Below are 24,576 nucleotides of genomic sequence, written 5' to 3' on the forward strand. Positions count from 1 at the left end.
AGCAGAGTTATGTTCTGAAACACTACAAGTTATCATGGAGCATAAGATGTGGATGTTGTAGATTAAGGTTCTTAAGATTAGTGTGTAAACCTAGGTCATTATTTAAACAGTCCTGAATGTCTTCTGATGTAGTTGGTAGAACACCATATGTTTAGATAAGTCTTAGCTTGTTGTGACTCCACAATTAAATCTGGAATTAAATCTTGTGCTCAGAGTAAAGCACAGGGATGAAAATTCCTGATCAGATGACACTGTTTTCTTAATGTCAGAGATACGTTCAGTTTAATGTGCTGGGATCTGCGAACTCTGGAGGATGACTGACTACCAGTTAGCGGTGAGTATTGTAGCCTGGTACTAATTGTTTCCACAAAGGAGATAGCCAAGGTATTGAATGGAATAGGAGTGTTACATGCACCAAAATTAGCAACATCCAGGCTATCTGTTGATACACTTATAGATGGGCAACTAACCAAGGTACTGGATTAGATCGAAAAACAGACTTAGCAGTAGAATTCATTATTACAGTAGTCAAGATAACCAACAAAGATGCACTACTCAGTTTACCAAGAAGTTCCAAACTACTATTTATGCCAAAAAAAGAAATATTTAAACTAACCGTCTTAGTGCAGATGTTCCATTGATTTTATATACATAATTGATGAAGCACTGTTGTCTAAACCCTCTAGGGCAATTCCATTTAGGGGTTGCTGGCAGAAGCACACAAACAGCAGGAAATTTACAATGTGTAAGGGTCATTCAAAAAATAATTTACACCTTCCGCCCTCTCTTGGTATAATTGCGCAACAAATGTGGTGCATGGAATGGAGTTCATATTGTGTGCTCCTGTTAGGTGAGTTTCATTGAAGTAGCGGTAAGCCTTGTGTAGGAGCAAGCATTCATAATGGCATCTCAGCTATAATGTTACCCCAAGTTCAAGGTACACGGAACAGTATGATTTTTGTGGGCAAAACATCTGAATTGTTCCGAGATTCATCATGAAATAACTGCGGTGTATGGGGACAATGCAATGTTGTGACCAGCCATAGTGAAGTGGTGCCAGCAGTTTGAAAGTGGTCGCACAGAACTGATGGATGTTGATCGAAAAGGAAGCCGTCAACATTGACCACTTTCAAGTAGTGCAAGTTGATGAAATGATTTGCAATAATCGAAGACTGACAGTCGCAGAAATGGCAAAGGAGTTGGATATTTCGATAGACAGTGTTTATTACATTGTCCATGAACATTTTGACTATTACAAATTGTGTGCACGATGGGTTCCTCGTTCACTGACAGACGAACACCAAGGTCACCGTTTTTTGTCTTCTCTAGCCTTCCTTCAATACTATACTGTGGAAAGCCATGATTTCTTAGGCTGCATCATCACTAGCGATGAAACGTGGGTGCACCATTTCACCCCAGAAAAAAAGAGAGCATCTATGGAATGGAGACACACAACATCGCCTGTGCAGAATAAATTCAAAGTTGCACCATCAGCAGGAAAAGTCATAGCCACTGTGTTTCTCGACTGTGAAGGAGTTGTTTCCATGGAATTTATGGCAAAAGGCACAACAATTAATGCTGCCTTATTCTGCCATTCATTATGCTCTTTCTGAACAGCCGCAAAAAACAAGGGGCCTGGAAAGTTAGGCAAAGGTGTTGTTCTCATTCAGAACAACGGCATGCCACACAATCTACGTACAACACGACTTGCTCCAAAGTTTTGGATGGGAGTTAAAGCAACATCCGCCATATGTCCCGATCTTTTGCTTTGTGATTATCACATCTTCAGCAAGCTAGAAGAACATCTAGGGAGGACAATAATCTGCAAATGATGAGCAGGTACAAACAGCATTTTGACAGTGGCTGAATAACTAAGGAATGGATTTCTATCAACGGGGAATCGAGCATTTAGTCACACGTTCCGAGCAGTGTTTACACCAACTCAGTGACTATGTGGAAAAGTAGTGCAAGGTATGTGCTTTCTATTGCATAATGTTACATACCTCAATAAATGTCTCTTGGGCTAAAGTGGTCAAGTGTGTATTTTTTTAATTACCCTCATAGATACTTTAAACAGTCTCTATATTTGTATAAGGCTTTTATGAGCTTCATATAGCTCAGTTTTATGTGAAATGAAATTATTGGACCGTTTTTTTTGGATCATTTCTCACTGCCAACAAAATCCTTGGTTGGGATTGCCAGTGAGGAACCTGGGGATGGCCAAAAAATTTTTGTCACAGTTGTTCTAGAGAAAGCCATAACCAGTGGTGTTTAATGTGCAGTGACGTGATTTAATTTCCTTGATTCATAAAATGAAAGTATATTGTCATAATAGGTAAAAAATTGGATATCATTTTCAGATTCAGTATGCACGAATTACTGTACAACAGGCAAGATATTTTAAGGCAATAAAGTCAACATGCCTGTATTGTATCTAATATTAATCTCTCTTAATATCTCGTCTTTGTGAATGTGATATTTTAAAACGCTGATCAAGTTGGCAAAAAAAAAAAAAAAGAAAAGAAAAGAAATATTCATATATGATTGTGTTATTAGCTTTTCAAGGGGAAAAAAAAACAAAAAAAAAAAACTGCATACGCAACCAGTTAGCTTATAGTTTTTTTTTTTTTTAATAACTATTGCTGTTGTGGACAAGATTTTAATTTTCAGTAGTTAATATATTGTTGATAAGATTAAAAAAAAAAAAAAAAATCTGAAATAGTAATAAAATGGTGATGTGATACACCTATCTGATTCCTTAGGTACACCTATCTGATTGACGTAGGGGTTCCCAACACTGGCAACCTCCAAAAACCCACAAGTAAAAGACCAGGGTGTACCTAAGACAGGAGATCAAAGAGATGTTGCATATGCAACAAGTAACGACCATTTCAATCATCTTGTCACCCATTGGTATGATGGCAGAGACCCTACATAACAGCCTACCAGTGAGAGTTCCCTCAGAGTACTCCTACAAGGAACTATAGAGAGTCACAATTCTTGAACACCTGTAGGATAGTCATAAGAGTTCCTTGAACAACAGTAACACTAGACACAACCATCCTGTGTACTTGGTAGAAGTACCTATCACAGGGTGGAACCCCCAATCAGGGAGAAATAATATAAGAGAAACAACAACAACAATAATAATAATATTAAATCAGTTGTGGCATTAGGAGATGCAACACAAATAACTGCCCCGATTAGTCACATATGTTCTACATAGCTAAATGTGCATCGTGCAAGTATGCACATTAGTAGTAGAGGCATATGATGCAAGAAAGCAAGCTTATACAGCATCATCAAAAAAAAAAAAAAAACACTTCCCATTCACCTATCCATTCATTCTAAAAGTTTGTGTTTGTGCAGTTCTTCCTTGAATTTATTTAAGCTATCAACTTCCACAATGACAGGTAGAAGTTTGTTCCAGCAATGAACTACCACTGGCTAAAGGCAAACAACTGTTGTGTTTTTTTTTTTTTTTTTATAATAAAATTGGTTTGTATTCATTTCAATGGTTATCAATCAACACTTCTCTTCGTGGAATAATGTTATTGGTGGATTGCCCCAAGGTCCTGTGCTGGCCTCATTTTGGCTTTTTACATTTATTAATGATATTGTTGAAGGTATATCAGGTGTAATATTGTTATTATTATTGTTATTATTATTGCTCTTATATTATTTCTCCCTGATTGGGGTTCCACCTCGTGATGGGTATTGCTACCAAGTACGCAGGATGGGTGTTGTTATGTCTGGTGTTACTGTTGGTTGAGGAACTCTCTGACTATCCTACAGATGTTCAGGATTGCGACTTTCTGAAGTTCCTTGTAGGTGTTCGCTGGAAGACCTATTGCTACTAGGCTGTAATGTAGGGTCTTTGGCACCATACCTGTGGTTGACACGATGGTGGGGATGGTCATTACTTGTTGCATATGCCACATCTTTCTTTGATCTCCTGTCATAGGTTCATGTACTTCCTGATTTTTTCCCCATGGATTTTCTCAGGTTGCCAGTTTGGGTACCGCTATGTCAATCAGATAGGTAGCTTTTTCCTTCTTGTCCATAAGTGTTATGTCCGGTCTGTTGTGTGGGATTTTCCTATCTGTTATTATGGCGGTCCCAGTACAGCTTGTGGTGTGGGGTCTCTAATACTGCCTGGGGTTTGTACTTATAGTACGGTACACTTTCTTCTATCAACTGGTATTTCCTTGCTAGCTTCTGATGTATTATCCTGGCTACCTGGTCGTGTCTGAGTGTACTCAGTTTGGGTGATTACCTTGCACTGCACGGTGATGTTGGATTGTTTCTGAGGCCAGTTGGCATCGTCGGCATGTGTCATCGGATACTCCGGGCTCCTTGGCAATGTATTTTCCATAGTTCCTGGTGTTAATTACCTGGTCTTGAATAGCAAGCATGAAATCTTCAGTCTCGGGGAAGAGTGTCCAGCTTGTGAGCCATGCATTTGAAGCAGTTTTATCTATGTGATCTTGATGGAGATCATTGTAGTGTCTGCCATGGAGTGTCTTCTCTGCCCATCTTTCTAGCTTTGTTTGTGCCTCCTGGTTGGGGATGGCTCCTCACTTAGGTTGAATGGGGGGTATACCACTTGTCTATCTTCCTTATGGTCTGCTGGAGTACTGCTGTAGCACCTGCATAGCCAGGTGGGCAGGAGCAGTAGTGCATAGCACACACTTCTTGAAAGGTCAGGGAATGACCACTTCATATCCCCAGAGTAATATGGCCTTAGTTTCTAATGCTCCTAAAAACCAAACAACAAACAAACCAAGTTCCGCTGTGTGTTTCTGAAAGTAATCTTTTAGGTTAACTATTGCTATCTTCTGTTGTTCAATAAGGTCTATAAGGCCCATTCCTCCTTCTTTTTGGGCAATTGTCAGTCTCTCCACGGCAGATTTCAGGTGGTGTTGGCGGCCTTTGGTCATCATTGTCCTCGTCTTTCTCGTGATGTCCTCCAGCTTGGTGTTAGTCCAATCTATGACCCCAAAGGAGTATGTTAGCACTGGGACTGCATAGGTGTTTATTGCGTTAACTGTGTTCCCTCTGTTCAGCTTTGCTATCAGCAGGTTTCTGAATCTCTGATGGTATTTTTCGGTCAGACAGGGCTTAATTTCCTTGTGCTGTAACTGCTGAGCCTGCATCATCCCCAAGTATTTGTAGGCCTCTCCCTCAGCCATGCCTTTGATTTCTTTACCAGTCTGCAGCTGGTAGTTTTGGTTGACTAATTTTCCCTGGTGTAATCTGTGGGTCTTGCATTTGTCTAAACCGAATTCCATTCTCTATCCAGAAAATTGCTGAATTTTTCGTTGATCTGGAGTAGTTGCTGGAGGTGTTTCTCAGTTCCCGCGTAAAGCTTGTTGTAATCCATGTACATCAGGTAGGGGCCCCAGGTGCCAAGCGAATGTGATCGAGCATTTTCTCTGTGCTTAAAATGTGATTATCTAAAAGCGATTTAAAGTTATATTAAGTTCCTGTCCTTAAAAAATTTATTTTTTATATCAGCTACTGTCACAAAAAGCACTTGTACAGAGCAAGAAAGAAAAGCTACCTTTCTTTATTTTTCATACTTCTTTTACTAACACTTAATACTCTACGCTTGGTCACACCGGGCACTGCTCCTGCCTCCCCGTGGCGGGGCCGGAAATCTTGGCAGAAAAGCTAATCTGCCAAGGGCCAAAAGGAGCAAACATGGATCAACATGCCTTTCCGCCTCTCGAGCCGACCAACTCTCAGCCAGAGTTAGACAATGAGCATAACACGTCGCAACCCAAGAGTTTGAAAACCACTTCCTCATTGACAAATTGTCCTGCATTTCTAATAATGCACTCTCTTGGATATCAGCCTCTCAGTAAGCTCCCTCCATTTGTTATCCAAAAACACCTGGAAAGTCTGGCAGGATCGCCTAAGACAGTCAAGAGACTGCAACCAGGCGACCTACTAGTGGAGACAATAAACCATGGACATTCGCAGAAACTACTAAACCTTGCCAACTTTGCTGGAATTCCAGTAAAGGTTTCTCCCCATGCTACCCTAAATACATCCAAATGGATTATATCCAGCTGGGATCTTTTGAATGTCACGGAGGAGGAGATAATGCAAGAACTTCAAGACCAAAATGTCATTGCAGTCAAAAGGATTATGACTAAAAAAGACAATATACTTGCACCTACAAGGAACATTATTCTCACTTTCAATATGCCAAATCTACCAACATCGATAAAAGCAGGCTGCTTTGTTGCATTAGGCCCTACATCCCTAATCCTTTGAGATGTTTTAAGTGCCAAAAGTATGGTGACTCTCAAATGGCATGCAGAGGAAATCAAGTTTGCCCTAATTGTGGGTCCTCTGAACACACTCAAAGTGATTGCTCAGCAAAAGAAATGGCCTGCCCCAACTGTAAAGGCAACCATCCTACTTATTCCAGGTCATGCGAGAAATGGAAAACTGAAAAGAAAATTGTGTCATGTAAGATTGAAAATAAAGTAAGTTTTCAAGAAGCAAGGAAAGTAATTGCTCCCAGTATGACTAAGCGTACATATGCCAGTATTGCGCAAAAGTATCAATTAGTGGGCACCCAAACCGATGTTACAGTACCTACAAACACTTCAATCTCTGACTGGGCTCGGGCTGTTCTCTCCCAGCAACAGTCCAATACCCCTAAGCAGATGAACCATGCAAATAATACTGCAATTACAGTACCAGCAACATCTCCTTATCCTCCCACAGTGATTGCTTCCACATCAAATAATCGGAGCTTACATTTAAAAAAGAATATCCAAGAAACATCTATGGATACATTCGACTCATCTAGACAAGAAACTATATTAGAATTACATGCGGAAGAAGAAATGGACACCAGTCGACCATTCTTCTCCAAAAAAGACAAACCAAAGCCTGAACGTCACAAGCCAACCATATTAAAAAACAGTCAGATGCAGCTTCTTCTACTAAACACCAATAATGCCTTATATTCTACAATGGAATTGCAGAGGATATCGTAGCAACCTTAATGATATTCAAGTCCTAATTCACCGCTATTCTCCAGTTGGTTTCTGTCTACAGGAAACCTACCTAACTCCACAAATTTCCACCAACATAAAGAACTATGCCATCTATCGACAAGATCGTAATACTTCAAATGCTGCCCGTGGAGGTGTGGCCATCTTCATCAGCTCAAAGATCCCAACCAAACAAATTGTTTTGCAAACTGATATTGAAGTTGTTGCCGTACGTTTGATAACCCAAATTGCGTTAACATTAGCATCAGTCTATCTCCCACCAAGTCATACTTTCTCTTACCAAGATCTTGAAAACCTGGTAATGCAATTGCCACCCCCGGTCTGTCTGTTGGGTGATTTCAATAGCCACCATCCCTTATGGGGATCAACAAAAGTAGATACACATGGCTGACTAATTGAAACTTTTCTAGACAAACAAAACCTTACTGTTCTTAATACTTGTGCACCCACTCACATACAATTACCAACTGGACAAACTTCTGCAATTGATCTATCAGTATGTTCCCCGATTCTGTTTCCAATCATAGAATGGTCTGTTTTAGATGACCCCTTGGGCAGTGATCATTTTCCGATTATTTGTGATCTGCTCACTGCACAACCACCATTAGTCAATCCCTGCAGGAAATGGAAGTTCTCTCAAGCCAACTGGGTCAAATTTCAGTCTTTTGTCACCCTAGATGAGCAATATATACGTACATAGTCGATAGATGAAGCCACAGATTATATCACTTCACACCTACTATCTGCAGCTAAGTGTTCAATTCTATTGTCGAATCCTCGGTCCCGACAGCACCATAACTATTGGTGGAATGAAGACTGCACAAAAGCAAAGAAGTTAAAAAAATAAAGCATGGAATTTATTTCGTAGATCACCAACCACAACTAATCTTAACAATTACAAGAAGCTAAGAGCGAAAGCACGTCTCATTCAAAGGCAAGCCAAGAAGAATTCTTGGATTCATTTTGCATCTACCATAAACAGAAACACTAACTCCAGGTTAATATGGAAGAAAATCAGGCAGATTTCTGGAAAATTCCCTACAACCCCTTCACCAATTCTTTCATGGAATGGGCAGGAACTCTCTGCTCCTGAGGACATAGCAAATGCTTTGGGCAAAACGTTTGCTAAAGTTTCAGCGGCCTCAAATTATTCTGCGGATTTTCAGAAAATAAAGACCAAGACCGAAGAACGAGCCATAAACTTTCGAACCTCAGTTTTTCTTCCATATAACCAGCCTCTTCAATATCACGAACTTCTACATGCCATGAAAACGACACACAACGGTGCTGCTGGGCCAGATGGAATATCTTATATCATGTTACAAAACCTTGGTGACAAAAATTTACAAATACTACTGGTCTACTATAACAGAATATTTATGGAAAACATTTATCCCATCTCTTGGCATCATGGCACAGTTCTTGCCTTTTTGAAACCTGGAAAAGACCCTACAAGGCCATACAATTACCGACCAAATTCCCTCTCCAGTTGCCTCGGTAAATTACTTGAAAAAATTATTCATAATCGACTTGTTTGGACTATCGAAACACAACACCTAATGAGTAATAATCAGTATGGCTTTTGTAAGAACAGGTCCTCCTTAGATCTCATGATTAAGGTAGAGTCTGCAATTCGCGATGCCTTCGTAAAAAATGAACATCTCGTTTTGGTTTCCATAGACATAGAGAAGGCATTTGACACTACCTGGTGTCATGGCATTCTCAGCGACCTCCATGCCATTGGTCTACAAGGCAACCTTTCTATATTCATCAGAAACTTTCTCCAGAATCGTTCGTTCCAAGTTCGATTACCACAACTCGCTTTCTATGACATTTTTACAGGAAGAAGGAGTGCCACAAAGGTTCTGTATTGAGTGCAACCCTCTCTTGCCCTTAAAATTGATTCTATAACAAAAGAACTTCCAAATACAGTTGAGACCTATCTTTATGCGGATGATCTCATCCATTTCTTGCCATTCTCAGAATATGAGATCCATTGAACGGCAACTGCAGTTATCCTTGAATAAAGTGCAAAGGTGGGCAGGACCCAATGGCTATTGTCTATCACAGCAGAAAACTGTTGCAGTCCACTTTTGTAATCAACGAAAAATGCATACAGATCCTGAACTTCAGATGTCAAATTTTACCATTCCAGTTACCAACAATATCAGATTCTTGGGATTAATCCTTGACAGAAAATTAAATTCTTTGAGCACATTAAATCGCTGCGTACTTCCCTGCCTTAAAAAACTGAACATACTCAGAGCTTTATCTGCAATGTCTTGGGAGCAGACCATACATCTTTGCTTCTGCTATATAGAGCATTGATCAGATCCCGTTTGGATTATGGTGCTCCAATCTACGATTCTGCCCGAAAGAGTGCACTACGCTGGTTGGACCCTATACAGCATAGTGCACTGCGGATTGCCCTTGGCGCATTCAGGACATCCCCTACCCAAAGTTTATATATTGAAGCACATGAACCCCCTCTTTCTCTCCGCAGGAAAACACTACTTCTTAAGTATGCAGCCCGAATACAAAACTGCTGTCAGCATCCTATTGGGCCATATCTCTTTAATCCACCACTGCAAAACCTTTATAGAAATAAACCCAGTAAAATAAGACTGGCAGGCTTACACCTAATTGAAATAACAGAGAGTTGGAATATTCCTAAGTCAGCAGGCTAGATGTAATGAAATTCTTTCACCCACCTTGGATACCTCCTCCACAATTAGACTTGTGATACTTATCTTCAAAAATGAGGAAAGAATCTTCTACCGTCACTCAATGTGAAACAACTTCATGCAAGCCATATTCAGAAATATGCTAGTTTATTGCCAATATATACTGATGGCTCCAAATCACAACTCAGCTGTTGGAGCAGCAGCAGTATTTCCCCTCTACAATCATTTCTGCTTCCCTTCCACCTGAGTATAGCAGCTTCTCTGCAGAACTTCATGCAATAAAGTTAGCTTTAGAAAACCTGAATCTCTACCCATCTCTAAAAATATATTGTATACACTGACTCTCTAAGCTCAATTACAGCAATACAAAACTTTTCTTATAAGGTTCATCCTATATTAGAAACCAAATCAGAAGCCTATTATAAAATTGAGGAACGTCATCAATCAGTGACCTTCTTTCTGATCACAGCCCATTCGGGGATAAAAGTGAATGAACTCGCTGACAAAGACACAAACTGCCAAAAATCCATCAACTTATGATTTAAACCCTTGCTCCTATTCCAATCTATGACTATAATCATATCATAAAAAACAACATGTCTTGCGATGTGGAAAGAGTTATGGCACACCCAAAGCAATAGTAAACTTTATCAGTTGAAACAGGAGCCACAGCTTTGGCACTCTAGCACCAAAACAGTACGAAGAGAAGAAGTAGTGCTTGCACGAGCATGTATAGGACATACATATCTGACTCACCTTCACCTACTTACAGGAGAGGATCTCTCCTCATTGTCCACACTGTTCCTTGCACTTATCAGTCAAACACATTCTCATTGACTGCCCTCACTATGATCAGGACAGAATATCCATCCTCTACTTTCCCTAAAAAATCTTCCGGAACCGAAGACATTAAAAAATATTATAGGTGACGATGCAAACATCAACGAATTCTTCTCTTTTTTTGAAAAAAATTGGATTGTATCATAAATTTTAAAACATCACTCTAATAAAACCATAAATTGATTCTATCTGAAATTTGATTTTTATTATTTTCCTAAGAATAGGCGCACTATAGCCCCAGCAGCTTGTGCACCATTAAACCCCCATCACAACAACAACAACAACAACATCATCATCAGGTAGGAGTGAGGGTGTACAGGTTCTTCCTTCCTTCTTTGAGGTTATATCCTTACTTGCTACTGTTGAGCATGGGGGATTGCAGGTTAAGTGCTAGACAGAACCACAGTGGGCTCAGGATCTCTCTCTCTGAAAGATTCCTCTCCTGATGGAGATTGGCCTGGTTTTGATGTTTTCGACCTTATTGGTGGTACTCCAATTTGCCATCATTTATCCTAGGAAGTTTGTCACTTTTGGATTGCGTTTGTAGATGTTCAGGGCCTCTATTAGCCAGGTATGAAGCATGGAGTCAAAGGCCTTGTGGTAATCGATGTAGGCCGTGTATATGTTGCAGCGATTCTTATAGGCTTGCTCCGTAAATGTAGCATCTATGGGTAATTGCTGCTTGCTTCCTTTGCTCAGCCCTTGCATCCTTTCTGCTGTTTGGCATTATGTTCTGGCTCTCCAAGTGGTCTGATTTCTTCCTGGTTATGCAGCTGGTCAGGATCTTGTACATTGTTGGGAAGCAGGTGATTGGCCTATATTTTGCTCGATTTCTTGTATCTACATCTTTAGGCTTCAGATATGTGATTCCTTGAATGAGAAACTTTGGGATTGCCTCTGGGTGCCTTATCATTCAGGTGAACTGCTCTGCCAATTGCATGTGTGTGTGTGTGCGTGTGCGTGTGTGTGTGTGTGTGTGTGTGTGTGTGTGTGTGTGTGTGTGTGTGTGTGTGTGTGTGTGTGTGGAAGTGAGCTTCTTGTACCAGTAGTTGTGGATGTTATTTATTCCTGGAGTTTGGCAGTTGTGAGAGTTCTTGATTGTCTGTTTTACTTCTTGAATCTCCTGCCTTTTCATTTCTTGTATGTCCTGGTTTTCTTGCATTCTAGTTCTATCCAGGGGGCTCGGCTGTTATGTCTTATTTCCCTGCTCTATATGTTTCCCCAGGACTCCTCAATCGTCTTCTGCTCAGGTGGTCCGTTCCCTTCTTTCCCGTTTTCTCCAAGACTTCTGTAGAAGCCTCTTTGGTCCTCATCGAAGATTCGGTTGTTTATTTTCCTCTGGGAGCTCTCTTTGTATCATCATAGTCTCTTGCTGAGTGCAAGGAGGCTCTGCTTGAATGTGTCCAAGTACTCTGCTATTCTCAGATTTTTTTGTCTCATTTCTGCTGTGGATTCTGTCTCTCTTGAGGATGCTGTTCACTTTTTCCAATTAATTTCTTACTCCTATTGTCCCATTGCTACTGGGTCAATTGGCCTATCTTGACTCTTCTATCTTCTGCCGAATTCTATCTTCTGCCGAATTCTTCTATCTTCTACTGACTTCTTTCCCAGGCTGGCGGTTCCTTCTGTTTTCAGTTCTTCTGCTGCTGGTCTCTCGTTTTTCTTCCGTTAATCCTCATGGCTGCTACTGCAGCACACGGCTGTGTGGATGGTCTCCAGTGTTGCACCATTGCTGTTGAGATAATATGCTATTATATATGCTGATTGAGGTGGTCTGTGACTCTCCACAAAGTTCTATTCAGCCTCTGCTTCAGTATTATTATTCGCTTATTATTAATATTATTGTTAGCCATATGGTGCAAGGAAGCCTGAAGCTTGTGCTACACCAGCAAAAAGAATTTGTGAATTAGCCTGAGAGAGAGAGAGAGAGAGAAAAAAGAATGACGGTATCCAGCTTAGGACCCTGTGTGTGCCAAGCCCATACTCACCAGATATGAGCCCCTGCGATAATGTGTCTAAGTGTGCTGATCATACAAACATTGGCAGTGTTAATGACAGTAATCAAGTTATGCTAACTGCAACAAGATCTAAAAAAAATTAGGCAGATGGATGAGAAAGGGCAATTGAAATTTAACATTGACAAATGCAAGGTATTGCATTTGGTAGCAGTAATCCTAGTTTAAGGTACTGACTGTGTGTTATTACAATCTGGGTAGTGGGAAATGAAGAACTAGGTTTAATTGTGCATTCAGTTCTACAAATTGCAGCATCTGGAGACTAGGCATCTGTGAAGTGGTCTGATTGAGTTGTTTAAAGCTTTCAATAGATTGAACAAACTCAGTGCTGGTGGAAATTTTGCTCTTTCTCAGAGTATGCACATTGACAGAGCATATATTCAAATTCAGAAATGATGGTTACAGAATATATGTGTGGATGTTTGCTTTCAGGCAGCAGGTGGTTGAATGTTGAAACCAAATTCATATTATTGTTGTGGAAGTGGATAGTGTGAATACATTCTAAGAAGAGCTGAACAATGTTTTGGAGGGTGTTGATAGATAGTGAGAGAAGTTTTTTTTTTTTTTTTTGACTAATGCTCTAAAAGCTTTTTTTTTTTTTTTTTTTTTGTGCATCATTTGCCATTACTAATACTAATATAAAGTAGATAGACCAAATCTATTCTTAGACTAAATTGCGAATGGGGAAACAACTTTCCTATTGAGAAAAAAAGCAGTTAGTCGAGCAAATTTAAATTTAGAAATCTAAATGATAATACTTAGTATATATAATGTAGCATAATTTCAAAATTTCCATCCCAAATGTAATAAAAAAGGTCCAGATAAAAAATAATTTAACCCTAAAAATAAGTTAGTAGATCCAAGTGCCTTTTAATTGAAACACCCTGTATAGAGCAGACACATGTATATATGTACCTTTTTATATAGCTGGTTTGATTGCATGATTTGCTTATTATTTTTATTTTTAGAGCATGGGTGCAGTCTGTTTCAGCGGAAATTGTTTCTGAATGTCTGTTACTTGAGCCTGTAACTTTTAGCCTCTCAGTCAAAAGAAATTTAGCAAGTGGCTGGTATTATGAAGTTCCTGAAATGGATATTTCTGGGAAACTTGAAGCAGTTAGGGTAAGTGTAGCAATAATTATATTATACCATAAATTCTCAATTTATGAAAACTATATGTTCCTCAGAAGTACATAAACTGAGAGGATGAATGCCAAAAATTTTTCTTTTTTTTTATGTGGTATCATTGATACCTTTTTAAGTAACACACACACGCGTGCGCACACACACTGCACTTTATTTTATATAATACCATATGACATATATTGCACAGTAAAAATAAAGGGCAGTGAAAAAATAAAAAGAAATACAGCTGTTGCCAAGGTTTGATTGAAAATACGTCATAGTCTGGTCGCAAAGTTACTGGATATAGAATACTGAAACATTAACAATAAATATTCAGTAAATATATAAAAATATTTAATAAATGCAGAAAAAATAGTGTGCAATTTATTTTTGTCTTTATTTTTTATTCATTTTAAATTTTTCTTTTGAATTAAAAGTTATAATAAAGATGTAGTCTACATTATATATATAAATATCAGGAAATAAATTTTCTCTACTAGGTTAGCAAGAAATGAAGAAAATATTATTGAAACAGTAATTTTATAAAAAAATAAAATACATAATTTAAAAAAGAAAATAAGAGCTGTGGCCCTATAAATGGTTTTATCTTATGGAATGTGAGAAAAGGCTTTCTTGACAATGACTGACTGACTATGCACACTTGGTCAGTCAGCTATTTGAGTAAATTTTCAACAATAATATGTGGCAGCAGTATCCCCAAAATGGTTAAACACCTCCATCAGGAGACCTACCATTGGAGGTGTTTATCCGTTTGGGGACCCTGCTGCATTTTGAAGAAATCAAGAATTCGCAATTAAAGTTACTCTACACATGTGCCACATTTTATAAACGGAGTAATCACAGTGTGGGACTCACACAACTCAGAGGAGATAGGTAATTTCCCACCCTGTGATCAAAAGAATATCTTAAGGCCAGTGGCAGATTTAGCACTTGAGAGGCCCCAGGCACAATTCAATTTCGAGGACCCCTCCTCTAAATATTTTCGGTACCACTACAATGTGCACTCTACGCACACATTTTTACTATAGTACGCGCTCTAGATTTGGTGTTGCGGTTTTAATCATTTTGGTTGCACAATTCTTTTATACATATTTTAACTAATGTTTAAATGAAAAAAATGACACAACTACCATCTCTCCCAAATCTAACATTAATACACGAAAACAAAAATCTCCAAACTAAAGCGATAAAATAGTTAAATCGTACACCGCGTCGATATGATATGAATTCATGGTCTCACTGTAACCTACAGGCAGGTGTGCAGAACAGAAAGTACGGTAGCATGAGCTTGCATAGCAGTCCCTGCCTGTAAATTGCATGGTATCACGCGTAGAATGCAGATCACGCGTAGAATGCAGGCTATAGTAGCACCATATTTTATTTGTGACCTTCCCTACCTATCTTGCAAGTTGCAAATTTTAAGAGGTAGCAAAAATTTTAGATTATATAACTGAAATTTGTCTCTATATTTACTCTCTTTTATTCATCATTACTAGTTGAGGTGGATTTTTTTTTATAAAAGTGCATAAATTGATTTATTAATAAAAAAAATATACATTGAAACAACATAGTTATCAGTCTGTTTATTAAACATTAAAAATATATTTGAATATAAAATAACATCATGTTTGTTATTGTATTAATTAGATGGTAGGTGTGCCAATGTCAATGGGTGTATAAAAATGGGGATTTTTTCAGCATAGCCAATGATAAGTTTAATTTTTCAATTTATGTTTTTGTCATTGACACAAAGGTAGCACTGGCTATCCTTGAAAACTTCCCGATTGTTATGCACTTAAATAAATATAAAAATTAAACTAAATAGGAACTTTTCTCGCTTTAGCTTTAGCAAATTTATTAATTAGAGATTCATAATCTAATAACTGAACAACGTCGTTTTCTCTAAACATCATTGACAATTGACTTAAATGCAACTGAGATAAGGAATTTCATAAGTAATTTTTAACTCTTTTAAAACTGAAAATGAACGTTCACCACTCGTGTTGCAAATAGGAATTGTCAAAAATATTTTTAGAATTTTTTCTACATTTGGAAATGTAGATTGCAAACCTCAATTAATAATTTGTACATGTCAACGGGATTGGTGACATTTTCTCCTTTTATGAATGCAATAAAATGAACAATTTCATCTTTAAAGTACCTAATATCAGTATCATTTTGATATTTTGTAGATATGCTTTCCACACATTCATTAAATTGGACATCAGGCATTTTAAAATTGAAAAATAATTCAAAATCCTTTAGTGCATCACTGTAAATGGCACTTCTCCGAGATGTTTCAGATATAAGTACGTCACAAATAATGTTATGTACGTTTATCACAATTTTGTTTTGCAGTAAAATATGTTTCATTTAGAGTTGTTTCTTCAAACTGCAATTTTCTTCTTTTAATTATGGTCTCCTTGTAGTTTTGGTTTTCCGTTAGTAAATTGGCATCATTCTCAATATCATCAAACTTGTTCCCGACATTCATGATAAAATCGGCAAGTGATTTCAGAAGATTTGTTCCTAACAATAAATTGTACTGCATGTCTTGTAATGATTTGCTAGTACTATTTATTCGTTATGTGATAAAATCTTCTTTTAATGGCTAAATAAATTAAATAAATACATTAATAAGAAATAAACAATTTATGAGCAACAATTTCTAACAACGTTCATGTGCATAATTAAAAGAAATTTATTGATTTTATAATTATTACTACTGGGGAACTGGCAGATCGACTACATAAATGTAGTCATCTGGTGTACCCACACAAGTTAATTTCCTTAAATTTCCCAGTCCGTTGTTAGCGTTCTACATACACATTATTTGGCATGGCACATTAGGGCCAGGCCGTGCTGTTCTATGATACAGAGAGGCGGCCGCATCAGGCGGTAACCGTAAGGGGGCGGCAATTTGAATGGTTCAAACAATTTGAATTCAACTTCAACAATTTGAACCATTCAATAATTAAAAATCTTTACGCAACGCTTTTCTATATTGGTCTATGTTATTCAGATATTGATGTATACGATTTATGATTTATCGCACGCCTCTGCCTAAGCGCTTTCATTACCCTTTGATTTCGGTTTCTGGTGCAGGTGCATCATTGGCGAGCGCTCGCCGAAAGACTTTTGATCTTACAGCGCGAAGCTATTATTTTTGTTTGTAATATACCGCATGGCCGCTCCTAAAAGCTGTGGCGGCAATTATCACAAAAGACAATTGCACGTGTTACGTGTTGATAGTTCTGCTTTGAGCTTACAATTATTGACAATATTTGATTTTAATGTTAGTTTGTCTCGAGAAGTGGCAAATGGCTGCGCTGTGTTTAAATCAGATATATAATATATCTGTATCAGTATAATATTTTTGCATTTATACTAATTCAGTTTTTGTGTTTAAATAGTAGATCAGGTAAGAGAATTATTGTTTTTTACAGCAATTGTAGTTACTTATTATCATTGAAAATGAATCATTTTCAATGATTATGTTATGACAATAAAGACTCGAATTAAAAAGTAGCATTTGCATGGACTGGGTATATCTCAGGTGCGGAACGTGTGCCTGTGTGTGATAGATAGACTTATTTAGGTAATATTGGGCTACTTTGGCATTCTGTTTGTGATAGAGAGAGAGTCGCTTAGGAAATATTTGCATTTGCCTACTTTTACGTTCGTTATTTATTGCTCTATTTTTACCAAATTCATATACATTGAAGGTGGAGACAATACAATAACAAATTAAAAAAAGGCATATGTCAAAACAGCTGCTAGTTGTCAATTTGACAGATATTCGTTATCTATTTGCTATGTTCTGTTACCTACAAATCTTACTAGCTTTGCAACTCATTTCTGTCGTTATTTTATCTACCCTATTTTAATAGCATGATAACCATCATCATATTTAATCATTTTCAATGACCCCCCTCCTCCCCGGTTGCATCTTTGCGAAGGACTGTGAATTTTTATTTAATATTGTTATTACAGTATGGAACAGAAAAGTAAAAAATTGTCTGGAAGTCAATATAAAAAGAAACGCTTAAAGAAAGAAGAACGAGGAAGAAAGCTAAGCTATGTTATGAAGGAATTCTTAGTACAAAAGTCCTTTTTAGATGAGCTGTCCACATCCACATCAACAGCGACTGCTTTGGATTTGGCTAATAAAAACTCAATGCCGCCCCAATCACTTCCAGAAGAAGTTGTTGAAGAGGGCCAAAAAATAACACCATCAGAAGTTCATCTGATGGTGTTATTTATGGAATGCTTTCTGCGTGTCATCTGAAACTCATCAAATACTGGTTGAGAGGGGTTCACATGAAATTAAAGAATTCGAGTTTCCTATAAATAAAGGAAGGCATAGATTTTCGCCCTTGCATTATTTGAAAGTGTTGAGCAATGGTGAAGTCATTGAGAGAAGTTGGTTGATTTACTCTGTTACAAATGATGTCTTTTTTTTTGCTTTTGTTCTATGTTATTTGATAATTCTTCTGCTATAAGTGACTGGCCCAAAAAAAGGCTATTCTGACTGGGAAAATCTTATAAGAGCCCTCACAATACACGAAACATCTGTAAATCACAGAAATGCTTTTAGAGCGTGGAAAGAATTGGACATTCGATTAAAAGCAGAAAAAAACTATTGATGCTGAATATCAACGAATTATGGATATGGAAATTCAACATTGGAGAGGAGTTCTATAAAAGAATTATGTCAAGAATTAGACTATTGGTCTCACAGTGCTTAGCTTTTCGTGGAACAACTGAACATTTGTTTCAGACTAATAACGGAAACTTCCTAAAGTTGGTAGAATTGCTTTCTGAGTTTGATCCAGTTATGGAAGAACATATCAGGAAAGTACAACGCGAGTCTGATAAATGGTCTGTGATTTATCTAAGCAATAATATACAAGATGAATTGATAAATTTGATGGGAAATGTAATTTTAAGCAAAATTGTCGAAATAACAAAAATAGCTAAATATTTTTTGATAATCGCCCATTGTACCCCAGACGTAAGTCTTATTGAACAGCTCTCATTAACAATAACAGTTGTCGCTTTTAACTCCATTCAAAATAAATATGAAATTGAAGAATTCTTTATTGGTTTTTTTAAGCTAGTGATTCAACCCGAGAGGGGTTTGACGGAACTTATTCTGACACATTTGGAAAAGTTAGGTTTTTAGTTAAAGTGGCTTAGTGGACAAGGCTATGACAAAGGAGCTAATAAGAAAGGGTGTACAAATAGAATACTTGAAAAATATCCAAGGGCGTTTTATGTGCCTTGCGCATGTCATTCTTTAAACCTAGTTGTGAATGATGCAGCGTCTTCTTCTACAGAAACAACAACTTTTTTTTCTATTGTACAAGAACTTTACACTTTTTTTTTTCTGGTTCTACAAAGCGTTAGGAAGTGCTAAAAAAATGTTTCACAATTAACTCTAAAACCATTGAGTGCTACTAGGTGGTCAAGCAGAGTAGATGCGTTAAAACCTTTACGATTTCAACTTTGCAAAATCTATGATGCATTATTCCAAATAATAGAAGACATCAACAGAGATGCAGAAACTAAAATTAAAGCAAAAGTGTTAGCAAAAAATATTAAAAATTACAAGTTTATATGCGGTGTAATCCTTTGGCATGATATTTTATTTGAAATAAATTCATTCTCGAAGCTATTGCAATCTGTAACTATAAATTTGTCAGATTGGGTAAGGATGTTATCAGGTAAGGATACAAAAAGTGAAAAGTTATAGACAATCTGGATATGATCAGATGAAAATTGCTGCTAATGAGAATGCAGAGAATCTTGAATGCAGTACAGAATTTCCTGCCGAAACTGAAGTTAGAGCCACAAGGAAAAAGTGTCAATTTGACTATGAAGAAGCTGTCAATGAACCCTTAATAGAGGAGAATAAATTTAAAATAAACTTTTTCAATTATATTCTGGACATTGCCTTTAATTCTCTGAATGAATGATTCACGCTTCTGGAAACCCATAGCAAAAATTTTCAGTTTTTATATGACATTTTAAAACTCAAGGATATAGATGACAAAACGCTAGAAAATAATTGTACCAGTCTCCAGTCAATACTTTCGGTCGAAAATGTATCAGATATAAATTCAAATGATCTTCAAGAAGAATTACGTGATGTATCCCGAATGCTACCATATTCTATGAAACCTTTGGATGGTTTAAATTATTTGTGCCAAAATAACTTAATTACTTTGTATCCGAATACAGTTGTAGCTCTGAGAATTTTATTAACACTCTCTGTCTCTGTAGCTAGTGGGGAAAGAAGTTTTTCCAAATTAAAATTAATAAAGCATTACTTAAGAAGTTCAATAAGCCACACAAAACTTAGAAATCTGTCATTAATTTCTATTGAATCTACATCGGCTGCCACTCTAGACTACACATCCCTAATTAATGAATTTGCTAAAGTTAAACTTAGAATGGTAAAACTGTAGTAGATTGTTGTAGTTGATAGTTGATATCATTATTTTAAAGTAGTTTATATTTTCAAAATAAAAATAGTATTCGTACATTTTGTGCAGTTTATTTTAAAAATCACAATCGAAGGTTATTTTAAAGAAAAAACATTTAAGGGGCGGCATTTCGAAGACTTGCATAATACTGAGAAAATCTACCGCACGGCCCTGTGCCACATTATGAAATTTCTATTCCTTATAGATATAAATATAGTGACAAATGGGCCTGGAGTACTGGGGTCCATAGTTTCAAATACATATATATATACACACAGTTATGCCCAGTTAATTTATTAAAGTACAAATAAAATAAAATAAAATATAAGTACAAAATTCAGTAGCTTGCAGAACACGTGTCCCTTTATCAACTGACAAATTTGAATACATTACAAGCAAATGTGGCACGTTACTCATGCGTCATTGTTGTAGCACGGACGTGTGCTGCCTTACGCCAGTGATCATCCATCAATAAAACGGTTGTCTCTAGGATGGGATGTATACGCATGCCTTTCTGGCGATTTAATGCCTTAGGGTTGTTTATTATGTTTAGTGACTCTAGCCATAGGCGGTGGTGAAAGTGTCGCGCGTGGTCCACTATCTCAAAGTCGCGCTTGGGGTCAAGATCGTGGTTGGTAGCCCAAAAATGTTCTGCGAGCACGGACTGGTCAGTTTCGGCAAGCCGGATTGCTCTGTCGTGTTCCGTAAGGCGATCCTGGAGACGTCTCGATGTCTCACCTACGTAGCAACTGTTACAGGCCCTACAGGTGATACGGTACACTACATTGCTGCGTAAGACAGGTGTGACAGGGGTCTTCACACTGGAGACAAGTGAACGTAGGCTCTTACCGGGTAATTGCACACATTTGATGTTGTAACTTCTCAGGATCTTCGAGATACGTCCTGACACTCCTGGATAGTACGGAATGTAGGCAGACGATATGCCGACTTGCTTCGGAGGTAAGTTCTTCTGCCTGTAACAAGCATCTGTTAAGTACATGGGATGGATAACCGCATCTGGTTAGGTCCGCCTTCACACGGGAGATCTCGTTACGTCTAATTGTGTCGGTGCTGGAATGGCTCCAGGCCCTGGAGAATAGGGTGCGGGCAGTGCTATTGAGATGGCTTGGAGCGTGGCCGGACCCGTAGTTGGTGAATTGACCGCACCACATGGGTTTGCGGTACACTGAGGTCTCTAGACTTGGGCCTACGCGATGCACTAGCACGTCCAGAAACGGGAGCGAACCGTCCACCTCTGATTCTACGGTAAACTTGATGAAATTGGATAGAGAGTTGAGGTGTTCTAGTAGTACCGTTTCAGAACCACGTGGTATTATGGTAAAAATATCGTTGACGTATTGCCAACTACCGCAATTCTACGGATTACCAAAGATCCATAAACCGGGTATTCCTCTCAGACCTATAGTGTCTTGCTGCAGTGCCCCAACGTATGAACTGTCCAAACACATCGCGAGCCTCCTCTCGCCTCTTATAGGTAATACATCTCACACCGTTAAAAACAGCAGTGAATTTATTAACATCATTAAGGACATTTCAATCCCTGACAACTGTGTCATGGCATCATTTGACGTGGTTTCTTTATTCACCTCGATTCCCGTCCAACAGGCCATGCACTGCGCCAGAAGGCTCCTTGAGAGCGACTTAAGCCTCCAATCCAGGACGTCACTATCCACTGATGACATCTGTACCGCCCTCAACCTATGCCTCTCTAGCAGCATCTTCACCTTTGAAGACTCACTCTACAAACAAGTACATGGCACTGCTATGGGTGCCCCTGTCAGTTCCGTAGTAGCTAACATCGCCATGGAAGATCTAGAGGAGCAGATACACCAGAACCCACCTACACCTATTACAACGTGGTGTAGATACGTTGACGATATTTTTACCATAATACCACGTGGTTCTGAAACGGTACTACTAGAACACCTCAACTCTCTATCCAATTTCATCAAGTTTACCGTAGAATCAGAGGTGGACGGTTCGCTCCCGTTTCTGGACGTGCTAGTGCATCGCGTAGGCCCAAGTCTAGAGACCTCAGTATACCGCAAACCCATGTGGTGCGGTCAATTCACCAACTACGGGTCCGGCCACGCTCCAAGCCATCTCAATAGCACTGCCCGCACCCTATTCTCCAGGGCCTGGAGCCATTCCAGCACCGACACAATTAGACGTAACGAGATCTCCCGTGTGAAGGCGGACCTAACCAGATGCGGTTATCCATCCCATGTACTTAACAGATGCTTGTTACAGGCAGAAGAACTTACCTCCGAAGCAAGTCGGCATATCGTCTGCCTACATTCCGTACTATCCAGGAGTGTCAGGACGTATCTCGAAGATCCTGAGAAGTTACAACATCAAATGTGTGCAATTACCCGGTAAGAGCCTACGTTCACTTGTCTCCAGTGTGAAGACCCCTGTCACACCTGTCTTACGCAGCAATGTAGTGTACCGTATCACCTGTAGGGCCTGTAACAGTTGCTACGTAGGTGAGACATCGAGACGTCTCCAGGATCGCCTTACGGAACACGACAGAGCAATCCGGCTTGCCGAAACTGACCAGTCCGTGCTCGCAGAACATTTTTGGGCTACCAACCACGATCTTGACCCCAAGCGCGACTTTGAGATAGTGGACCACACGCGACACTTTCGCCACCGCCTATGGCTAGAGTCACTAAACATAATAAACAACCCTAACGCATTAAATCGCCAGAAAGGCATGCGTATACATCCCATCCTAGAGACAACCGTTTTATTGATGGATGATCACTGGCGTAAGGCAGCACACGTCCGTGCTACAACAATGACGCATGAGTAACGTGCCACATTTGCTTGTAATGTATTCAAATTTGTCAGTTGATAAAGGGACACGTGTTCCGAAAGCTACTGAATTTTGTACTTATATTTTATTTTATTTGTACTTTAATAAATTAACTGGGCATAACTGTGTATATATATATGTATTTGAGATATAAATATATTAGAATTAAATATATTAGGTGGCCGTCAACAAGGTTGACTGCCACCAGTTTGGGAAGCACTGTCGTAGACAACAGTAAAAACATTGTTAAAAATAAAAATGCCATGCAGTCTCTAAACAAAGAACAGGATCTAGTGGAAATTTGACTCATTTTTGAAACTCGGCTGATAAAATCGTTTTCAAATAACCTGAGAAAAAAACTAATTTACAATTATCACTCGCTATAAATGTCATGCTTCGTCAAACAATTCAGTTTTGATAAATATATAAACAATACATAAGATATTACAGATACTTACTAGATAACAAAACAAAAATACTCCTATACTAAAACACCAACCATACCAAACTCTAGTAATTTGTAACAGATTTGTGAGTGAAATGTTAGTTCTGAAAGCTGTTAAAAAAGACGATGCTCTGTTACATGTGAGCCAGCGCAGTAGTGATTTCAGAGGCTTTAAAAGACTACTGCGCTTGCTTATTGGATCCCAATTAGTTGTAAATAGTTTTGAACTGGCTCCGCAAACAAATCTAATATCGTTTCTTGAGCAATATCGTCACAGGGTTCTTCACTCGTGGAATTACCTCCACTAGGAAAAAACTGAAAGTGTTTAATTTAAGTATTAATGATAATATGTTCTACTTCATATTCACTTAGTTCACATAGATATTTCATATAATATGTAGGGATATTCACATAAGAGTAACAGTAGCCACAGACAGAGGTGAAAGCGATTCTTGCACTGCTTCTATTGGAATGACCAGCAGCCTGGAAAGTGAGTTGCTTGGGATTTCTAAGATTTCTGGGGCTTTCAAAGACTGCTGGGAGTCATCATAGAACAAGTAAATATGTGGGCTGTGTTAGAGTAACTAACACAGCCTTTATTTCATAAGCAAACCAAAAGGCTGTTCCAAACAGCTTCTTAAAATCCTTCAAATTAATGAAAATTCATCAGAGGTCCCTATAATTATAGAATTATATTTTCTTTTCTCAGTGTATGCGATCAGAATAATTTGCATAGCAATAAAAGAGCTTGAATAGAATGAAACATGTGCCAGTGATATTTTTTATATGATGAATGATATAAAAAATTCACTCAAGAATCGTCTTGATCAAGAATTTTTTGGGTATCAAGTTCATCAGCATTTTCAGAAATTAGACCCTGCAGTTATAAGCACAGTAATAAATGATTTCAAAGCATTTTATAATGCAGCATTCATTAGGAAAGAATTTTAATGAAAATACCCCTTTTTAGAAATTCAGAAAATTAAGCTTTAAAAACAGTTGTCCTAACTATGACTCATTTGCTGAAGTAGCAGAATATTTTAAATTAACAGAAAAACTAAAGTTGGATATGAATGATTTACTTG

The 24,576-nt window shown here is 38.2% G+C and overlaps 1 protein-coding gene across 4 annotated transcripts in view; it reads left to right on the forward strand.

Annotated features, from left to right (window-relative positions):
- Vps13 (vacuolar protein sorting 13C) overlaps window positions 1–24,576 on the forward strand; it is a 1,645,987-nt gene that overhangs the window by 749,855 nt on the left and 871,556 nt on the right. For all 4 annotated transcript variants that reach the window (XM_090373229.1, XM_090373247.1, XM_090373239.1 and 1 more), the window contains exon 31: window positions 13,542–13,695. In XM_090373229.1, the coding sequence (XP_090229355.1) occupies window positions 13,542–13,695 (154 nt within the window). The remainder of the gene's footprint in view (window positions 1–13,541; window positions 13,696–24,576) is intronic.

This window comes from Mastigoproctus giganteus, chromosome 1 (assembly GCF_048544385.1).
Source record: "Mastigoproctus giganteus isolate SK-2022 chromosome 1, ASM4854438v1, whole genome shotgun sequence".
NCBI classification, from domain to species: domain Eukaryota; kingdom Metazoa; phylum Arthropoda; class Arachnida; order Uropygi; family Thelyphonidae; genus Mastigoproctus; species Mastigoproctus giganteus.